This window comes from Herpailurus yagouaroundi, unplaced genomic scaffold (genome assembly GCF_014898765.1).
Source record: "Herpailurus yagouaroundi ecotype Mexico unplaced genomic scaffold, PumYag 185, whole genome shotgun sequence".
Taxonomy (NCBI): Eukaryota; Metazoa; Chordata; class Mammalia; order Carnivora; family Felidae; genus Herpailurus; species Herpailurus yagouaroundi.
Window position 1 is genome coordinate 26,465,274 of NW_024412416.1, and position 17,086 is coordinate 26,482,359.

The 17,086-nt window shown below is 37.2% G+C and overlaps 1 protein-coding gene across 4 annotated transcripts in view; it reads left to right on the forward strand.

The window, feature by feature from the left end:
* The first annotated feature begins 51 nt into the window (after positions 1–51).
* GABRG3 (gamma-aminobutyric acid type A receptor subunit gamma3) overlaps positions 52–17,086 on the forward strand; it is a 717,311-nt gene continuing 700,276 nt past the window's right edge. For all 4 annotated transcript variants that reach the window (XM_040493887.1, XM_040493886.1, XM_040493888.1 and 1 more), the window contains exons 1-2: positions 52–290; positions 5,416–5,564. In XM_040493887.1, the coding sequence (XP_040349821.1) occupies positions 238–290; positions 5,416–5,564 (202 nt within the window). In that variant the 5' untranslated portion in view covers positions 52–237. The remainder of the gene's footprint in view (positions 291–5,415; positions 5,565–17,086) is intronic.

Consider the following 17,086-nt stretch of genomic DNA (forward strand, 5'->3'; position numbering starts at 1 on the left):
GGTGCCCCGCGTGCACCCCGCAGAGCTGGGCGCAGACCCGCGGGCCGTCGGGGGCGCGGCGGCCCGCCCGAGCCCACACCTGTCCGGCGGCGGTGGCCGGGAGCCCGAGTGGCGCCGCAGTCAGTGGCATCAAAGGCAGCGAGGGAGGGAAGAGCCCGCGGAGGCGAGGCCCGCGCTCCGGAGGAAGCCGCGCCTGGCTGGAGGCCCCAGACCCTGCTCCCCGAGCTCCACCGCACCATGGCCCCGAAGCTGCTCCTCCTCCTCTGTCTGTTCTCGGGTTTGCACGCCCGGTAAGTGGCGCCCGGGCCCTGCAGCCCTGGAGGCTCCGAGCGGGACGGGAAGGCGGCGGGGGGCGCTGTCTGCCGGCCAGGAGTCCCGGTGCGTCCCGCCGTCGGCTGGGCTGCGGCATAGCCCCTTTGGGGCCGGCCCGGGGAAGACGGAGTCCGCCTGCATCTCACCTGTCCCAGTCTCCCCTTTGACAGGGCTATCTGCCTCTCCAGGCTGGGCGGCTGCAGCCTTCTCTGAAACCAGGAATGTGGGGACTCTGAGATTAATGGGGCTCTTCTCTTGAAGCTTTTCGGATATGGTGGTTTTAAGGGGTTTTGAAAACCACTATCATAAATGACCGGCGGTGTGTACCTCCCATTTACCCCTCTCTACAAGTGTTCCAGGGGTTCATACAAACACATTGACTGACGTTCTGTATAATTTCCATCACTCTGAAATTTCCCAGGACTAAGAAGTCATGATTTCCTAGCTGCCTAGTTTAGATCACACTGGCAAAGAACATCCAGGCTGGAGGCAGGCAGAAGAGGATTGGAGCAAGGGAAAGAACCCTTCTTCTCAGAAATGATTCTCCTCTCCAGGTTCTGCAAACACATACTATACACATGCACCCCTTCTAGATGAGCCAGTTTTCACACACACAGACATACACACTTACTCCCATAAAGCATGTTGATAATTGATAATAAGGCTTTTCCTGGCAACTGTAAGACATTATCTTACCATAAATACCCATAACCTTCATCCTAGAATAGCAACCAAATAATGGGAGCTTAGAGACCTCCAGGAAAGGATGAAGATGGCTCATGAGGGTGGAAGGACGATGGGACCAGAGTGGTTAAACCCTGTTGCTGTAAATATAACAGGATATTCTGGGTTTGGTTTCTTTAGTTCTGTCTCCTAGACTAGATCTCTGGCCCAGACTTTGGAAATCAGAGCAGCTCCATGCCTCTCCCCCTATCCCCATCCCAAGAATCTTGGGACACCCACTTCCCCAAAACACTCTTGTTTTGACACCTCTTTATTTTCTGTATCTGGAAGCTAAAGAACTAGAGAGCCTTCCTATGGGCAGTAAGCGCTGCAAGTGTCAGTAGACGATGACAGGCTTACATATTCATTCATGTGAGGAAGGAAGGAAGGAGGTACATTAACAAATCTTAAAAGACGTAATAGGAGCCCCAGTCTCACTCCCCACCTTTGGCAGGGGTGTTTGGCTCTGAAGAAGAAAGCCCTGGCCATCCCCTCCATACCATTATCCCCACTAAGAGGTGAAAGTGTGAAAGGCAGATAGTGTGCCAGAGACTGTCAACTGGTGACTCACAGGCAGCTCTCTCCACCAGGCATAGTACTCATTGGGCCTTTCAACTCCAGTTTCTTCCCGTCTAAGGAGAGAACTGGGGAAGGAAATGGAAGCCCACTTTCTGAAATTGATTCCACCTGGATGTATCTCTGTCTAGAGCCAGAGAGACCAGCAGATAGCACCAGGCATAATGTAGAATTCTGAAGTATATAATCCAGATTTGAAGTCATATCCACATGATCTTTTCTGTTGCCACAAACTGGATGAAGTGACCTATATTTCAGAATTAGATCATTAATTACAGATACTTTAGATTTATAGATACTTAATATGCTAAAAGGAAAACTGCTCATTGTCCTCATTAGTTTATGTGCTTAGGAAGTAGGAAGATGTCTTAGTATCTAACATGAAGCAGTCAGGTTTCTAGGGAATTCCCAAATACATGTCTAATTTCTTGGGATTCTTCATACTTAAATTTAACCAAGGCACATGTAATGATTTTAATATGTTCTATATCTTGGTTCATTCCCTAGACTTCAAAATAGAGGTTGTATATCAGTTGCAAGAAAATCCAAATTTTAAACTAATTATATTGCTATACGCCTCTCCTTTGAAAGTGTCTTCATTCTTTGAATGGGTTTTACAGACATGTAAAATAATCTGATGACCAGTGTCATCTTTCATAACTGTTATTAATGCTGAGAGGGTTCTTGTTTGCACTCTGGAATGCTCTTCTGGTGTTCAAAATCCCTGGAAAATGTTCTAACAGTGTGCTCTGTGGTGATGGTTTGGCAACTCCATGGAGAGAAAAGCACCCTGTTCAGACACCCCATGGATGTGCTTATTATGCATTAGAACACACTAAGTCATGCCTGGAGCTTGGTGATACCTTGCAGACACTTAACTGATTTCTGAGGTTTAGGAGCTCCTTTTAATATTTAAAAACACTTCAGACTTTGTCCTTCTAGTCAAAGAGAAGGTGTAAGATGTGAAAATAACATCTAAAAATGACGATACATTGCTGGTTTGTTTTTAAGAAAAAGCTAATTGCAGTTATAGTATTTAGGATCCAAAATCCTGATAACAGAACACTCGTAAAGATTATATATAACCCACTTAGAAAAGCAGATCATTCGTGTTTTATTCACATTCTAGTGGGTCCTCTGAGATGAGATTTGGTTTTCATCAAAGGGAAGATTTTCCTGTGGGGCTGGTGGTCTGACATCAGCACTGTGAGGCTTTTATTTCATTCTCTGAAGTCCTGCAGCAAACTGACGGAAGATCAGAATTGGGAAAAGCTCAGTGTCAGTCTCTAAGGAGACAAGGGGATCTCTGCCCATGCTTTGCAACTGTGTACCCCAGCCCAGCCATCAAGCTGTAGGTCCTGGTTGACCTCCTAAAGGGGTGGGAGAGGATGCTGCTGCTTTTCCTTCCTCCTCTCTCCCACTCTCACCTGCCTTGGCCTCTAAGGAAGACGCTTATGCAATTTCAGGAAAACCCTCTCCTCACCACTAGAGGGAGAATTAGGCTCATTACAATACCTGCATTTGAAGTAGTTAAAAGAATTTTTCAGAAACGAAGCCTGTGTATATATAGAGAACTGATGAAGAGTTAATGTTCTCAATCTATGTACATATGACCATTGGGGCAATAAAAAATAGCAGAGCACGAAAAGCATAGTCTGGTCTGTGGAGTGAGCTGTCTTTGGGGGTGGGGGAGGGGACTTCAGGAGAGGGGTAAGAGAGAAAGGGATGGGAGGCAAAGAGAAGACAGAAGAGAGAGAAAGAGGCAGAGAGACAACAGAGGGATAGAGGAAAGGACTGTGGCTGAGTTGGAACATGTCTTGAGAATGTTATATGTGATTCTGCCAAGGTGATCTGTCCCTCTGTCCCCAGTCTCCCAAATGGTTTTGCTGTGGAATGAATTGCCAGGTCCTGTGGGCAATGATTGCTTCTAGCTAACCAAGTCCTGCAGAGCCTGCTTCAGCCTCTCTCTTTTTTTTTTCCCCCAACACGATATTCCTGACAATATTTCTGATAAAATATTCTACAGTGACATTTTAAATTCTATATTGTTATTTGTAAAAGTTCAGTTTTACAAATAATGAAATGCAACATGTCACTTCTTGAATGTGTCCCAAATTTGTTAAGTTCTTATTGATGGTGAATGTTAAGTGCAAATAAAAGCTCCCAGCAATTTATAGTTTCTATGGATGATTTATTTTAACCTTCTAGACGATACATATTCAACAAATATAATTACAGTTTAAGATAAGCCTAGGAAAAACTTCAGTGAAATCAATCTGCCAGACATATACCATGTACTCATTTTCAAAATCTTATATAAATGTGTATAGTCATCTGAGACTAGACTATGTGATACTGCCCTAATCTAGGTTAAGGCTAGTTAATACTCATAAAAAGACTATAATGTATATAATATATGACATATATGTATGATTACATATTACATAAAATTATATAAACTATTATACTATAGATATAATTATGTGATTGTAATATAATATATATATGATTATGAGGATTTAAACAAAGTAGAGATAATAAATTTTTGAAAATTTACTCTCTTCATTTCTTTCATGTTCATTGTAGATAATTTAGACAATTCCAAAATTTAACTTAAAGAAACTTGTGTCCCAGAGCACAGTTGCCCTGGGATAATGTTAACATTTTGGCTTCTCTCTGGGAAGCTAAACAGAAATGAGCTGATACAAAGTCAGGACAAATAAACCTCAATACAATTTTCTATTCCATATTTTGTTCTCTTTGGTGAAAAGTCACTAAGGCATTTATGTTGACAGAGTATAAGCAAAACTGTTTATTGTTTTACAGGCTTTTTTTTTTTTTGCCCTAGTAAATGCAGTCCACCTGGAAATGCTGCTTTGATGCAGAAGGAGACTCTCCTCTTTTCAAGCCCAAAAGGCTGTGCTGTTCAGGTGGCCTCACTCAGCTGAGAAAACTAACTTGTCATTTTGATGCCTCTCCATTCAAGTACTTCTGTCAGTGTGTATCACCCAGGAGAGGTAGCTGTCATGTTGCATGAGACAAGCTCAAAAGTGCTCAAACATTCATTTTGATCCATTTATTGAGGGGCCAAATGATTAAGACATATTAGAAATATTTTAATTTTTAATGTCTGTATTAGCCTGCTCTGTAAGAAATGAATCAGTTTGTGTTGGAGGAGGCATGTCAACTTGCCAGAAGTTATTCACCAAACACCATCTCTGTTCCCTGTCACCACACATTAGTGCTGGCCAAACAGACCACCTGATAATGTGCCCATGTCTACCTTGACCGAAGGTTCCAGTCTCCTTAAGAAGAACAGAATTCAGACTTAACTATTTTTCAGTGAGTGTGATTCTGCAAAACCTATTCTCACCTTCAACTAAAATGAGGTCTTGGCAGTAGGGGGTGGAAACAGCATGTAAAGTCACCATCTGACAAACATCTGGAAGGTTTGTGTTTTGACCTTCAGAGGTTTTCAAGGTGGATCCAAGCAAGGGTGATTGATGCTTGGCTGACCTTCTGGCATTGATTTACTTAACAGTCTATAGTTTAACGTACACAAGGAATAATTTTGTGACATTTAATGAAAACATCATGACATGTTAAGAGCAGTGGCATTCATCCAATTGGATTATTTCTAAAATGAGTTTTGTTTTGTTTTCATTTTAGATGTAACCCATTGATTGGGCTGTGAGTATTGGGGACTTTCTACCTATGTCAATGGTGCTTGAGTGGGCCAAGCTTAAGACACTTCCTGGAGCTATTGCTACCACTTATACTTCACACTTTGTGCCATAATTACAGGTCCAGGAAGGTGGAAGAGGATGAATATGAAGATTCATCATCAAACCAAAAGTGGGTCTTGGCTCCAAAATCCCAAGACACTGATGTGACTCTTATCCTCAACAAGTTGCTAAGAGAATATGATAAAAAGCTGAGGCCAGATATTGGAAGTGAGTGTCGATGTTTGTTATTCCAATAGAAAATATACCGTGAGATATATTCTTTAAGTTTTTACTTTAAATAATGATAAATTCAAAGGAAATTGCAAAGATAGTGCAGTCACATAATTTATGACTGTAGTATCATGTCAAAACGAAGAGATTGACACTGTTACAATGTGTGTGCATGGTTTCATGTTGTCTTATCATATGTAGATTTGTGGAAGGACCACTGCAATCAACATACTGAACTATTTTGTCGTCATAAAGATCCCACTCCTGCTGCTCCTGTAGTCATGCCTACCTCTCTCCTCCAAAATTCCTAACCCCCGTCAGCCACTATTTGTTATTTCTGTATTTTTGTCATTTTTAGAATGTCACATCCATGCAGTCATTCAGTATGTGACCTTTTGAGATTGGCTTTTTTTCCCTCAGCAAAGTGATTTGGAGATCCATTCAACTTGTTGTGTGTATTCATAGTAGTGTGTTCTTTCTTATTACTACATAATCATCCATGGCAGCAATGTACCACAGTTTGTTTATCCACTCACCTCTTGAGGAACATTTTTGTTGTTTCCAGTTTTTGTCCATTACAAATAAAATGACTGTGTGTATTTGTTTACAGGTTTCTGTGTAGAAATAAGATTTTATTCTCTGGGGTGAATGCCCAGGAGTATGATTGCTAAGCCATACGATAAATGTCTGTTTAGTTTTTTTAAGAAACTGTCAAACTTTTTTTCCAAAGTGTCTGTACCATTTTCTGTTCCCACCAGCAATTTTTGAGAAATTTAGTTTCTCTGTCTTCACCAACAATGTCACTATTTTTATTTTAGCTGCTCTAATAGGTATAAATCTACTAGATTGATACCTCATTGTGTTTTGATTAGTATTTTCCTGATGGTTAGTGATATTGAGTTCCCTTTATGTGTGTATTTGCCAACATTATGTCCTCTTCATTGAAATGTCTCTTCATATTGGTTGCCCTTTAAAAATTATTTTATTTTATTTTATTTATTTTATCTTATTTTATTTTTGTTGTTCTGTTATTGAGTTCTTCATAAAATCTAGGTATGATTCCTTTGCCAGGTATAGTTTGCAGATGTTTTTCTCAATATGTAGCTCATCTTTTCATCTTCTTAATAAGATCTGTCACAGAGGAAAATTTTTTAATATTGATTAAGTTCAGTTTATTAATTTTTAATCTTTTATGGAACATGCTTTTGGAGTTGTCTAAGAACTCTTCATGAAGCCCCTGTTCCTCAAGATTTTCTCCTTTGTTTTTTTCTAAAAGTTTTATAAATTTATGTTTTACATTTAATTCATTATCTGTCTTTATATAAAATCAGGGTGTGAGGTTTAGAGCTAAGCTCCCTTCACCATCTTTTTTTTTTTTTTTTTTTGGTATGGATATCTAGTTCCTCTATCACCATTTATTAAAAAGACTGTCTTTTCTCTGTTGAATTGCATTTACACATTTGCCAAAATCAACTAGTGTAGGCTATTTCTGGGTTCTCTATTTTGTTCTTTTCATCTTTGTGTCTATCACTGTGTCAATACCCACAGTCCTGGTTACTATAGTTATATAGTAAGTCTTAAAATTGGGTAGATTAGTTCAGCCTCTTTATTACTCTCTTTAAAAATCATTTTGACTCTTATAATCCATTTGTTTCCCATATGAATTTTAGAATTACCTTGTCTATATCTAGAAAAATCTTTAAGTCTCTGTATTAGTTTTGGAAAAATGCTGTCATTACTATGTTGAGTATTCAGACCCACAAATGTGATATGTTTTTCCATTTTAGATCTTCCTAAATTTTTTACATCTAGTGTTTTACAGTTTTTAGTATACAAGTCCTGAATATATTTTGTTATATTTTCCCCTTAAATATTTCATGCTTTTGGAGTGATTACAAATGGTACTGTTTTTACAATTTTCTTTTTCCCTGTGTCATTGCTAGATATACAGCAATATAGTTATTATTTATATGTTGATTTTGTGTTCTCTGACTTGCTGAAACTCACTAGTTTTAGGAAGTTTTGTGTGTTCATTTTTTGATAGGTTCCTTGGGATTTTCTGTGTACACCATCATGTCATCTGAAAGTTTTATGTCTTGCTTTCCAATCTGTATGTCTTTTATTTTATTTTATAGCCTTATTCACTGGCTAGAACTTCCAACACTCTGTTGAAGAGCAATAGTGTGAGTGGACACCTTGCTTTATTCCAGATCTCAGAGGAAAGGCACTCAGTCTTTTATTATTAAATGTAATGTTACCTAGAGTTATTTTGTATATGTTCTTTATCAAACTGAGAGAGTTCCCTCTATTTCTGGTTTTCTGAAAGTTTTTTTTTCTTTTTATCATGAATGATGTTGAATTTTGCCAAATTATATTTATATATATTAGACACTTAATATGGTGAATTAGGTTGAGTGATTTTCTAATACTGAATCAGTCTTGCAACCCTAGAATAAGCCCCACATGGTTATGTGTTTGATAATACTCTTTTTCAAAACCTCTGTTTATATATTGCTAAATTTTATTTGCCAATATTTTGGTAAGAATGTTTGCATCTCTATTCATGAGGAACATTGGTCTGTAGTTCTTTTTCCTTTTTTTTTTTTTTTTTTTTTTGACAGTCTTTGGTTTTGGTATCAGGTAGCACTAGCTTCATCTGTTTTCTGGAAAAGATTGTGTAAAAATTTGTGTTAACTACTCATTTAAATATTTGATAGAATTCTCCAGTGATACTGTCTGGGTCAGGAGATTACTTTTCTGGGATTTTTGTCATTACAAATTAATTTCCTTAATAGTTATAAGTCTCTTCAACTTAGGTAAGTTATGATGGTTTGTGCTTTTCAAGGAATTGGTCCATTTCCTTTAAGATGTTAATTTATGTGTGTAGAATAGTTTCTGATATTCCTTTATAAACCTTTTAATATCTTTAGGGCCTATAATATATCCTTTGCTTCATTTCTGATAACAGTAATTTGTGTCATCTTTATTTCTTCTTTGTCATCTTGCTAGAGATTTATTTGATTGACCTTTTCTTATTTATTTATTTATTTATTTATTTATTTATTTATTATTTATTTATTCTAAATTTATTTATTATTTATTCTAAATGTAATTTATTAGAATCTCCTTTTTGTTTCATTGTTTTTCTCTATTGTTTTTCTGTTTTCAATTTCATTAAGCTTTGCTTTTATTTTTATTATTTGTTTTTTCTGCTTTCTTTGAGTTTGGTTTACTCTTCTTCTGTTTTGATGTAGCACTTAGTTTCTTGACATGAGACTCTTCTTTTCTAATCTAAGCAAGGGTACTTTAAATTACCCTCACTGCACTAGTTTAGCTATATCTCACAGATTTTGGTATGTTGGACTTTCATTGTTTATTAAGTTCAATGTGTTTCTTTCTCTTGAGTTTTTTTCCCCCCTTAACTCATAGACTATTTGGAAGTGTGTTTTTAGTTTCCAAGTGTTTGGAAGTTTTCCTGTTACCTCTTACTGATTTTTAGTTTGATTCCATTGTGACCAGAGAATATACTCTATATGAGTTAAATTCTTTTGATTTTGTTAATGTTTGTTGTATGGCCCAGAATATGGTCTATTTTGGTGAATGTTCCATAGGCACTTGAAAAGAATGTGCATTTTGCTGTTGCTGAATGGATTGGATCCTGTTGTTTGGTGGTATTGTTGAGTTCTGCTATATCTTTGCTGATTTTCTGTCTAGGTTGTTTTCTATCAATTGTTTTGATAGATTAATGATAGATTGATTTTAAAAGTAGATTCTCATCCAAGACCAAGACAAAAGTGGTGTGTTTGGCCAGGAGAGGAATGCATACAGTTGTTGGTACAGGCCTGTACCATATTCTTGGTGATGATCAGAGAACATGAGGATTGTGGCAGACACATTTTTCATAGGATGAACCAAAACTGTAGCTTATTTATTCTTCTCCATGGGGCTGAGTTTCATTTAGAGTCCAGCAGCTTGCTAGCTTGCATACTACCCCAGCTCTTTGTTCCTCTGGTTTTCCAAGTTTGAGGCTCAGGTGTCCAATTTATCAGTAGCAGGACATAGAATTACACTGGTTTCAGTAGGCATAGAACATCAAAACCCTTGTGATGTAGTGTGCAGAAAGTTTGGAGATACATACCCAGTGCATTATTGGAGCATTCATGTCATCTTTGTGTGTTTCTGTTGCCTCTTCTATACAATGAAAGAAGGGCACCAAATTACTCATAAACTTCCTTGCAGCTTTAAGACATTTATTCAGTGAGCAGTACATCTAAATTACCATTGCACAAGGTTCATAAATTCAATTGTCACCACATTTTCCCCTTAAATGAAGGGTCTATGCAATGTGAAGATTGCAGTAATTCTGCATTAATATGGAAAGAGAAGATTGAGATAATGGTGCTAATTTCCTCATTAGTTGTCAGACACTGTGGTTGGCCCTAGAGCAAAGATAAATAAGACTTGTTCCTTGCTGTTCTGGGTAAGTATAATCCTTTGCTTATCTTGTGTTACAGTATAGCACTGCACCTTCAATCTATGGTAGACACCACATTTGTCTTCAGAAGTGGAAAATTGGACATGGGTAGAAAGTGGGTGAGTTCAGCTTCCAACCCAGATCTCTGACTATAGCTAGATTACCTAGCCACATTACTAGTTGTAGAAAATGCCAGGCAATCCTATTAAAAAACAGAGAATCCCTTCTACACACACACACACACACACACACACACACACACACACACACACCAAAACACTCAGAAGGGGATATATTAAGGCAAAAGGCAAGCACTATTCACAACTCTGGAGATTTTATTTTTCCATTATGTACACAAGGAATTTTGAATTTTCCAAGTGAAACAGCATAATGCACATAAAGGAAGAATACTTTTTTAGATGGCAACTCTTCTAAAGCCTCATGTCATCAGAAGGGCTCTGTGGTTTTTGAGTGAAAGATTTTGAACTGTAAACCAGGATATACATCTTTTGGTCTATGACTTTAAAGTTCCACCATTTACATTGTCATGATCCTTGGGGCAGCAGAATGACCTAATGAAAGTCTGAAGGATCACTGGTGCATTATAGGATCCTCTTCCTGCTGCATTTAAATGGTAAACAATGTCTGAATGGCTAATTCCTGCAACTCATTGATGCTCAATCAGAATAACTGCCCAAGATCAGCTCTCCTGGTCAAAGATACTGAATTAGACATGATTTTCTTTCAGGATTTAGAAGGGCTTTGCTTTAAAGGACAATTTCCTATAAAAATCAGAATTTATTTTCTTTTCTCACTACTTTTTTCACATGTAGCCCATTTTATGTGCTATAACCCTGATGCCTCTTCATCAGGATACAGTCAACTTGTATTTCATAACATAGTGCTATACATGAATCTATTATTAGTTTACTGTAATTACCAATTTATCTGCTCACCTCTCTATCACTCTCCCTCCCTCTCCCAGTCAGTCCCTATTTACTGTGCTTTCACTCTGCACCAAGCCCTGGACCATGAACAAGTGGGGAGCAACATAGATGCTTGTTTTTTTCTAAAGAGGATGGAAGGGGGTAGGGTCCCCCCAAAAAAGCACTTTAGGAGTTGATATTGCGAATCCCACTTTGGAATAAGGCAAGCCTGTTTAAGGCACTCTTTAGCTTAAATTCATTCAAACTCCACTTGATTCTAGGATAAAATCAAGCCCCTAGAATGAAATTAAGAGGTAAGCCACTATCTGGCCCTTACCTACTTCCACTTTCACTTCCTCAAACTCCACACCTCACATGTTATACCTTTTGGGGACATCAACCCTCCTGCTTTCCTTATCTGGATACTTGATTTTTCTATTCTTTCATTCCAGGTGTGATTATATTAACACCCTTCTCCCACTTCCATACTAAGCTTTTTGCTACCTTTCTTCAAGCCTAGATATTACCTCCTACAAGAACCCCTTTTCATGGTCTGCCCCCCTCTTACCTCCCAGCCAGAGTGGAACAAGTGTCTTCCTTGAATTTCTTTAAGTATCAGTTCCTCATCTGTACAATAGAAATAGCACATATTGAAGGACTGTCTTGAGGATGATGTAATGTGTTGCAGCCATGAAACTGCTTCTGCAACACTTTTGTGTACTTTCCATAGTTCTGCAGCTGAGAATTGATCTTCTTTCCCCCCACCCCAGGACACAGTTCGCAGTTCCTAACTATAGATGCAGTAGTTTATGTTGGCATCTCCCAATATACATAGTCTAACTGCGTTCTCAGGAAATAAATAAAATGGCTCATCACTGTTATTGTCAACAATAAATAGATGGAATCGAACAGACTCATTTATGTTGCATAGAAGTAACATATCCACATGGAATCTTCTACTTAGTTTTCATAATACAAATTGTGATCATTATGTTTTAAAAATACTCACTATTTTTCCAGCTATTCTCTCTCCTCAACTAACTTCTAAATTATGAATGTATCTGTTTTAGTTCTCCATCTTTAACTATCCATCATTCTAAGTAATACTTCTGCTGTGTCCTTTACTAGTTCAGGGTTATTTAGGGTATCATTTATCTCCGGAACAGATCTTGTCATGTGAGCTCGAAAAGGCTGGAGGAGGATAAACCTTCTAATAAGAGAATTGTGAAAAGGAAAGGAAATGAACCTGAGTGAATTTCTCTCCCTTCAGGATTTCAAGAAATTTGAACCACTCTCCTGAAAATAGAGTATTACAGAATACAAATTCCCTGTCTATAATCTGGACTGTCTATACCAAGTACAATCAGTATTGGGAAAAATAAAAGGTTATTTGTTTGCTTTTAAAGGTGAATGAACACCGAATACATGCACAATGCATAGAAATGACTCATGGACTCATTTAATCTAAGCAGAACATCTGAATAATCTTTTCTTGACTATGTCCATGATAAGAAGGATTAATTTTCTATCCCTCTTCTTCAGGTATTTGCATATCTGGACTTCTTTTCCAGGCTTTTCCAAAGTTTATTTTCCCAGTTTAGTTAAAACTTCTTCTAAATGAGGAATGATGAGCATCCGGTATGAGAAGAAGCTGGTTGCATGAGTGAGAAGGTGATCTCTGCCACTGCTGTAACTTGGTGGCAGAAGACAGAGGAATCCTAACCTCCTCCTCAGTGGGGAATGCTCCACTTGCTAAGATGTCCTGAACTTCTTTTCTTCACACCTCCCAGAACTGGACACGGTAGCTCCACACTGATTCAGGATTACTGAAGTGACCTAGAGAATACCCTGCTGAGTGCTATAGGAGGAGCTCCTACCCATTCCAGGGTCATGTTGCTGGATGACGAAAGGGAAAGAGACAATACTAACGAAAGGGAAAGAGACAATACTAAGTATGGGAATATGACCCCAGATAAGTTAGGAGTTAGTTTTGTTGTGGATAATGCATGTTAAGCAACTAAGAGACATAATAAGTGGGCTTTGAAGTATAATTTTTAAATCATGTCTTATTGTGTTGCTCTTTGATATCTTTCAGTGAAAAATTATGGGCATGATTGAGTAACCAAAGAACTATAAAAAGAATGCTTAAAGACTTTTGGTCACAGATGTGATGTATCAGAGAGAAGCCTGGAATAGCCAGTGGAAAGGCAGAGAAAACCCTCATGTCTTTCTGAGCTGTTTCCTGATGTGTGTAAATGTGACAACTCCTACCATGTCCTTCCATAGGGTTTTGAGAGTTCAAGTTAGATCACAGAATTTGAGAGAATTTTGAAATGTATGAAGGGCTGTACAAAGAATCAAATGTATTATTAAGATATGATTTATAATGGATATATACAATTGTCCCTCATCCTGATGGTTTTTATATTTTAAGAAAGAATAAGAGACATAAGGTTTTAATCCAAAGAAATGAAGTTCAGGTGTTGAAGTGTCGGTGCTTGTATGTTAGAGGAAAAGAGTTGAAGGTAAGGTGTGCTGTATTTGGGGTCTCTAATGCATAGCAGACTAACTGCCTCAGCTGGGCACTGATTTTCAGATGACCTTTCTAACAATCTTTTCCTTTCTTAATGCACATCGGAGGGCTGTTTCAAGTGTATATTTAGGTCAGATTAGTTAGTCTTCACCTAAAAACCACAGCCTACTACACAGATGGGTAAGTTGTCATTTCTCAACAATTACTGTATATCCAGAAAACAATTCAAATGTATTCACTCCATTCGCAGAACAGATGTAGGAGGAGAGGAAACAGACATTCTTAATTGCTGTCCTTGAAGTAAAAGCTATTACTGTAGACAGTTAACTGATTCTCTCATAAAGCTATTTCAAATGCATAGGGGGGTGGAGAGTAAATTTTGTGGAGAAATTATACCTGTCATCTCTTTGGGAGACTAAGTAGGCATCCAGCAGACACTGGGTTAAGACCCATCACCTCAGCTCAACACATGGTGGTAGGTGACCCTTCCTCACATAATCCCCACATAATGCCCACATTTTGGGCAGTGATCCTTTTGACACACGTACCTTAGACTTAGGATTTTACCATGGCATTGTTTTACCTAAGGCAGAGTTCTTTGTAAGGCAAGCCTGTATTAGAGCATATGCTTGCAGTTCAGTTCATTAAAAAGACTTTTTTTTTTTTTCACCAGGCTGTATTTTTGCTTGTAGGAAACATATAATGAGATTTCAATGTATAAGTATTTTTTATATGTAATTTGGTAAATAACTGAGATCACATGTCCCTAGGAATAATCTAATGACTGGACTTGATTTGAATATGCAATTCCATTTATAGAATAACAAATGATCTGTTTCTTATGTTTATTCATTACTATTGCAGGAATTGAGCAAAATAGCTTCATGTGGCTTAGAGAGGGTTTGAGTAAGAAAAGAGCTGGACTCAAATAATGGGTTCTTCCACCAGTTGCCAGCAGATTCACTGAGAGAAAGAAACAACTTCACCACTTATAGATTTCCATCTCTAAATGGAATAATTAAAACTAAATCTAAGTCCTGTTGTAAGAATTATAGATTATAACACCTGGCTCATAGACAGAGAATAGAAAGTGTCACATGCCTTCTGTCTGCTGTGTTCCCAGACCCACACACCATCTTGGCTGCTATTCAGCCTGGTTTATGAGTAGTGGAATAGAACTCTCAGCTCCAGTGGCATAAAAGCTCTGTCTTAGATTGAGATTTTTTTTCAGCTGTCAGCATTTCATCAGTATGTAATTAACATCCTGATCCAAAATATCTTACAGATCCTTTTATAAAGTATTACTGTGCCCATACTGATTAGGTTGTTATCCTACTAATTCACATTTGAGGGACAAATGCAGATGTCAAAATTATAGTTTCATAGAATATCATGGCTTGAAGGGATTCTAGAGGAAATCTGTATAACAGTTCACAAGTCTGGCTTTATTTCAGAATTATCTGAGAATTATCAGAATTATCAGAATTTATGTTCAGAATTATCCAAATAATTCTGATATAAAGCTCTTTAAATCAGAAGAGCTGGGGAGCTCTTTAAAATACAGAGATCAGGGCCTAACCCCGAGACCTACTAAATTGGAATATTATTTTTCTGTTTTTTAGTTCACTGATTTCCACTTGGATCTGTATTGTTATCATTCTTCTACTTGCTTTATATTTAATTTGCTTTTTTTTTTTTAGTTTCTTGAAGTGGAAGATGAAGTCACTGATTTGACATCTCATCTAATTTTAGTGTTTAGTGCTATAAATTTCCCCACAAGTAATACTATAGTGGCATCCCACAAATTTCAATGTTTTGATTTCATTTACATTCAGTAAATTTATATATACGCATATATAAATGTAAATGGCCTAAAGACTCCCATTAGAATGTAGAGATTATTAGACTGAATTTTAGAAAAGCAAAACACACCTATATGGTGCCTACTGACAAATATAGGTTACATGTAAAAGAATGGATAGACCTATTCCATACTAACACTATGCAAAAGAATGCTGCAGTATCTATTTTAACATCAAAGTAGATTCCACAAGAAGAATGCTGCCAGGAACAATTTTTTTTTTTTCTAGTGATGATCTGGTCAATTAATCAAAAGGACATAAAAATCCTAAATGGTTTTACCCCTAATATCACTGTTCCAACATCCATAATTTAAACACTGATAGAACTGTAAAGAGAAATGGGCAGATATACAGTTATTATCAGAGATTTCAATACCCCATTCTCAATATTTAGTAAAACTAGGCTTAAAAAATCAGTAAGTAAAACATAAGTTATGAGGCTGAAAATTATATATATAATTTCCTTTTTGATTTCTTCTTTCACCCATGCATGGTGTTCATTTAAATGTGTGGTATTCATTTTCCAAATATTTAAGATCTTTCCAGTTACCTTTCTGTTACTGATTTCTAATTAAAATCCACTGTGGTCAATGAACATACTTGTATGACTCGAATCCTTTTAAATTTATTAAGACTTGTTTCATGACCCAGAATGTGATCTATGTTGGTGTGCACTTGGAAAAGATGTGTATTCTGCTATTATGAGGTGGAGTCTTCTGTAAATTCATTTAGGTGAAGTTGGTGCTTATTTTTATAAAGATCTACTTGCTGATGTATTTATTTTTTTTTTATTGATGCATAGTTTTTTTTAAGTTTATTCATTTTGAGAGAGAGAGAGAGAGAGAGAGAGCAAGAGAGAGAGAGAGAGCATGTGCGTGCATGAGTGGGGCAGGGGCAGAGAAAGAATCCCAAGCAGGCTCCATTTTGTCAGTGTGGAGCCCAATGTAGGGCTTGAACCTAGGAACGTGAGATCATGACCTGAGCTGAAACCAAGAGTCGGATGCTTAACCAACTGAGCCACCCAGGCACCCCTGATATTGAAGTATAGTTAACATACAATGTTATATTAGTTTCATGTGTGATTCAACTATTCTATACATTATATAGTGATTCAACTATTCTATACATTATGCAGTGCTCACCGCAATAAGTGTAGTTACCATCTGTCACCATACAACATTACAGTATTACTGACTATATTCCCTGTGCTATACTTTTCATCCTCACTACTTATTTATTACTTACTGATTTTTAAACCTATTTTATTAAATATTGAGGGTGGGGTATTGAAATTTTTGGTAATAACTGTGTATCTGCCCATTTCTCTTTATAGTTCTATCAACGCTTAAATTATGGATGTTGGAACAGTGATATTAGGGGTAAAACCATTTAGGATTTTTATGTCCTCTTGATTAATTGACCACATCATCACTAGAAAAAGAATATTTTTGTACCTGGAAGTATTCTTTTTGTGAAATCTACTTTGTCTGATGTTAAAATAGATACTGCAGCTTTCTTTTGCGTAGTATTAGTATGGTATAGGTCTATCCATTCTTTTACTTGTAACCTATATTTGTCATTAGGTTTAAAGTATACTTCTTGTAGGCACCATATAGGTTTGTTTTGCTTTTCTAAAATCTAATAATTTCTACATTCTAATTAGAGTCTTTAAACCATTTATATTTAATGCAATTATTGTGTTTAGATTTAAATCTGTCATATTT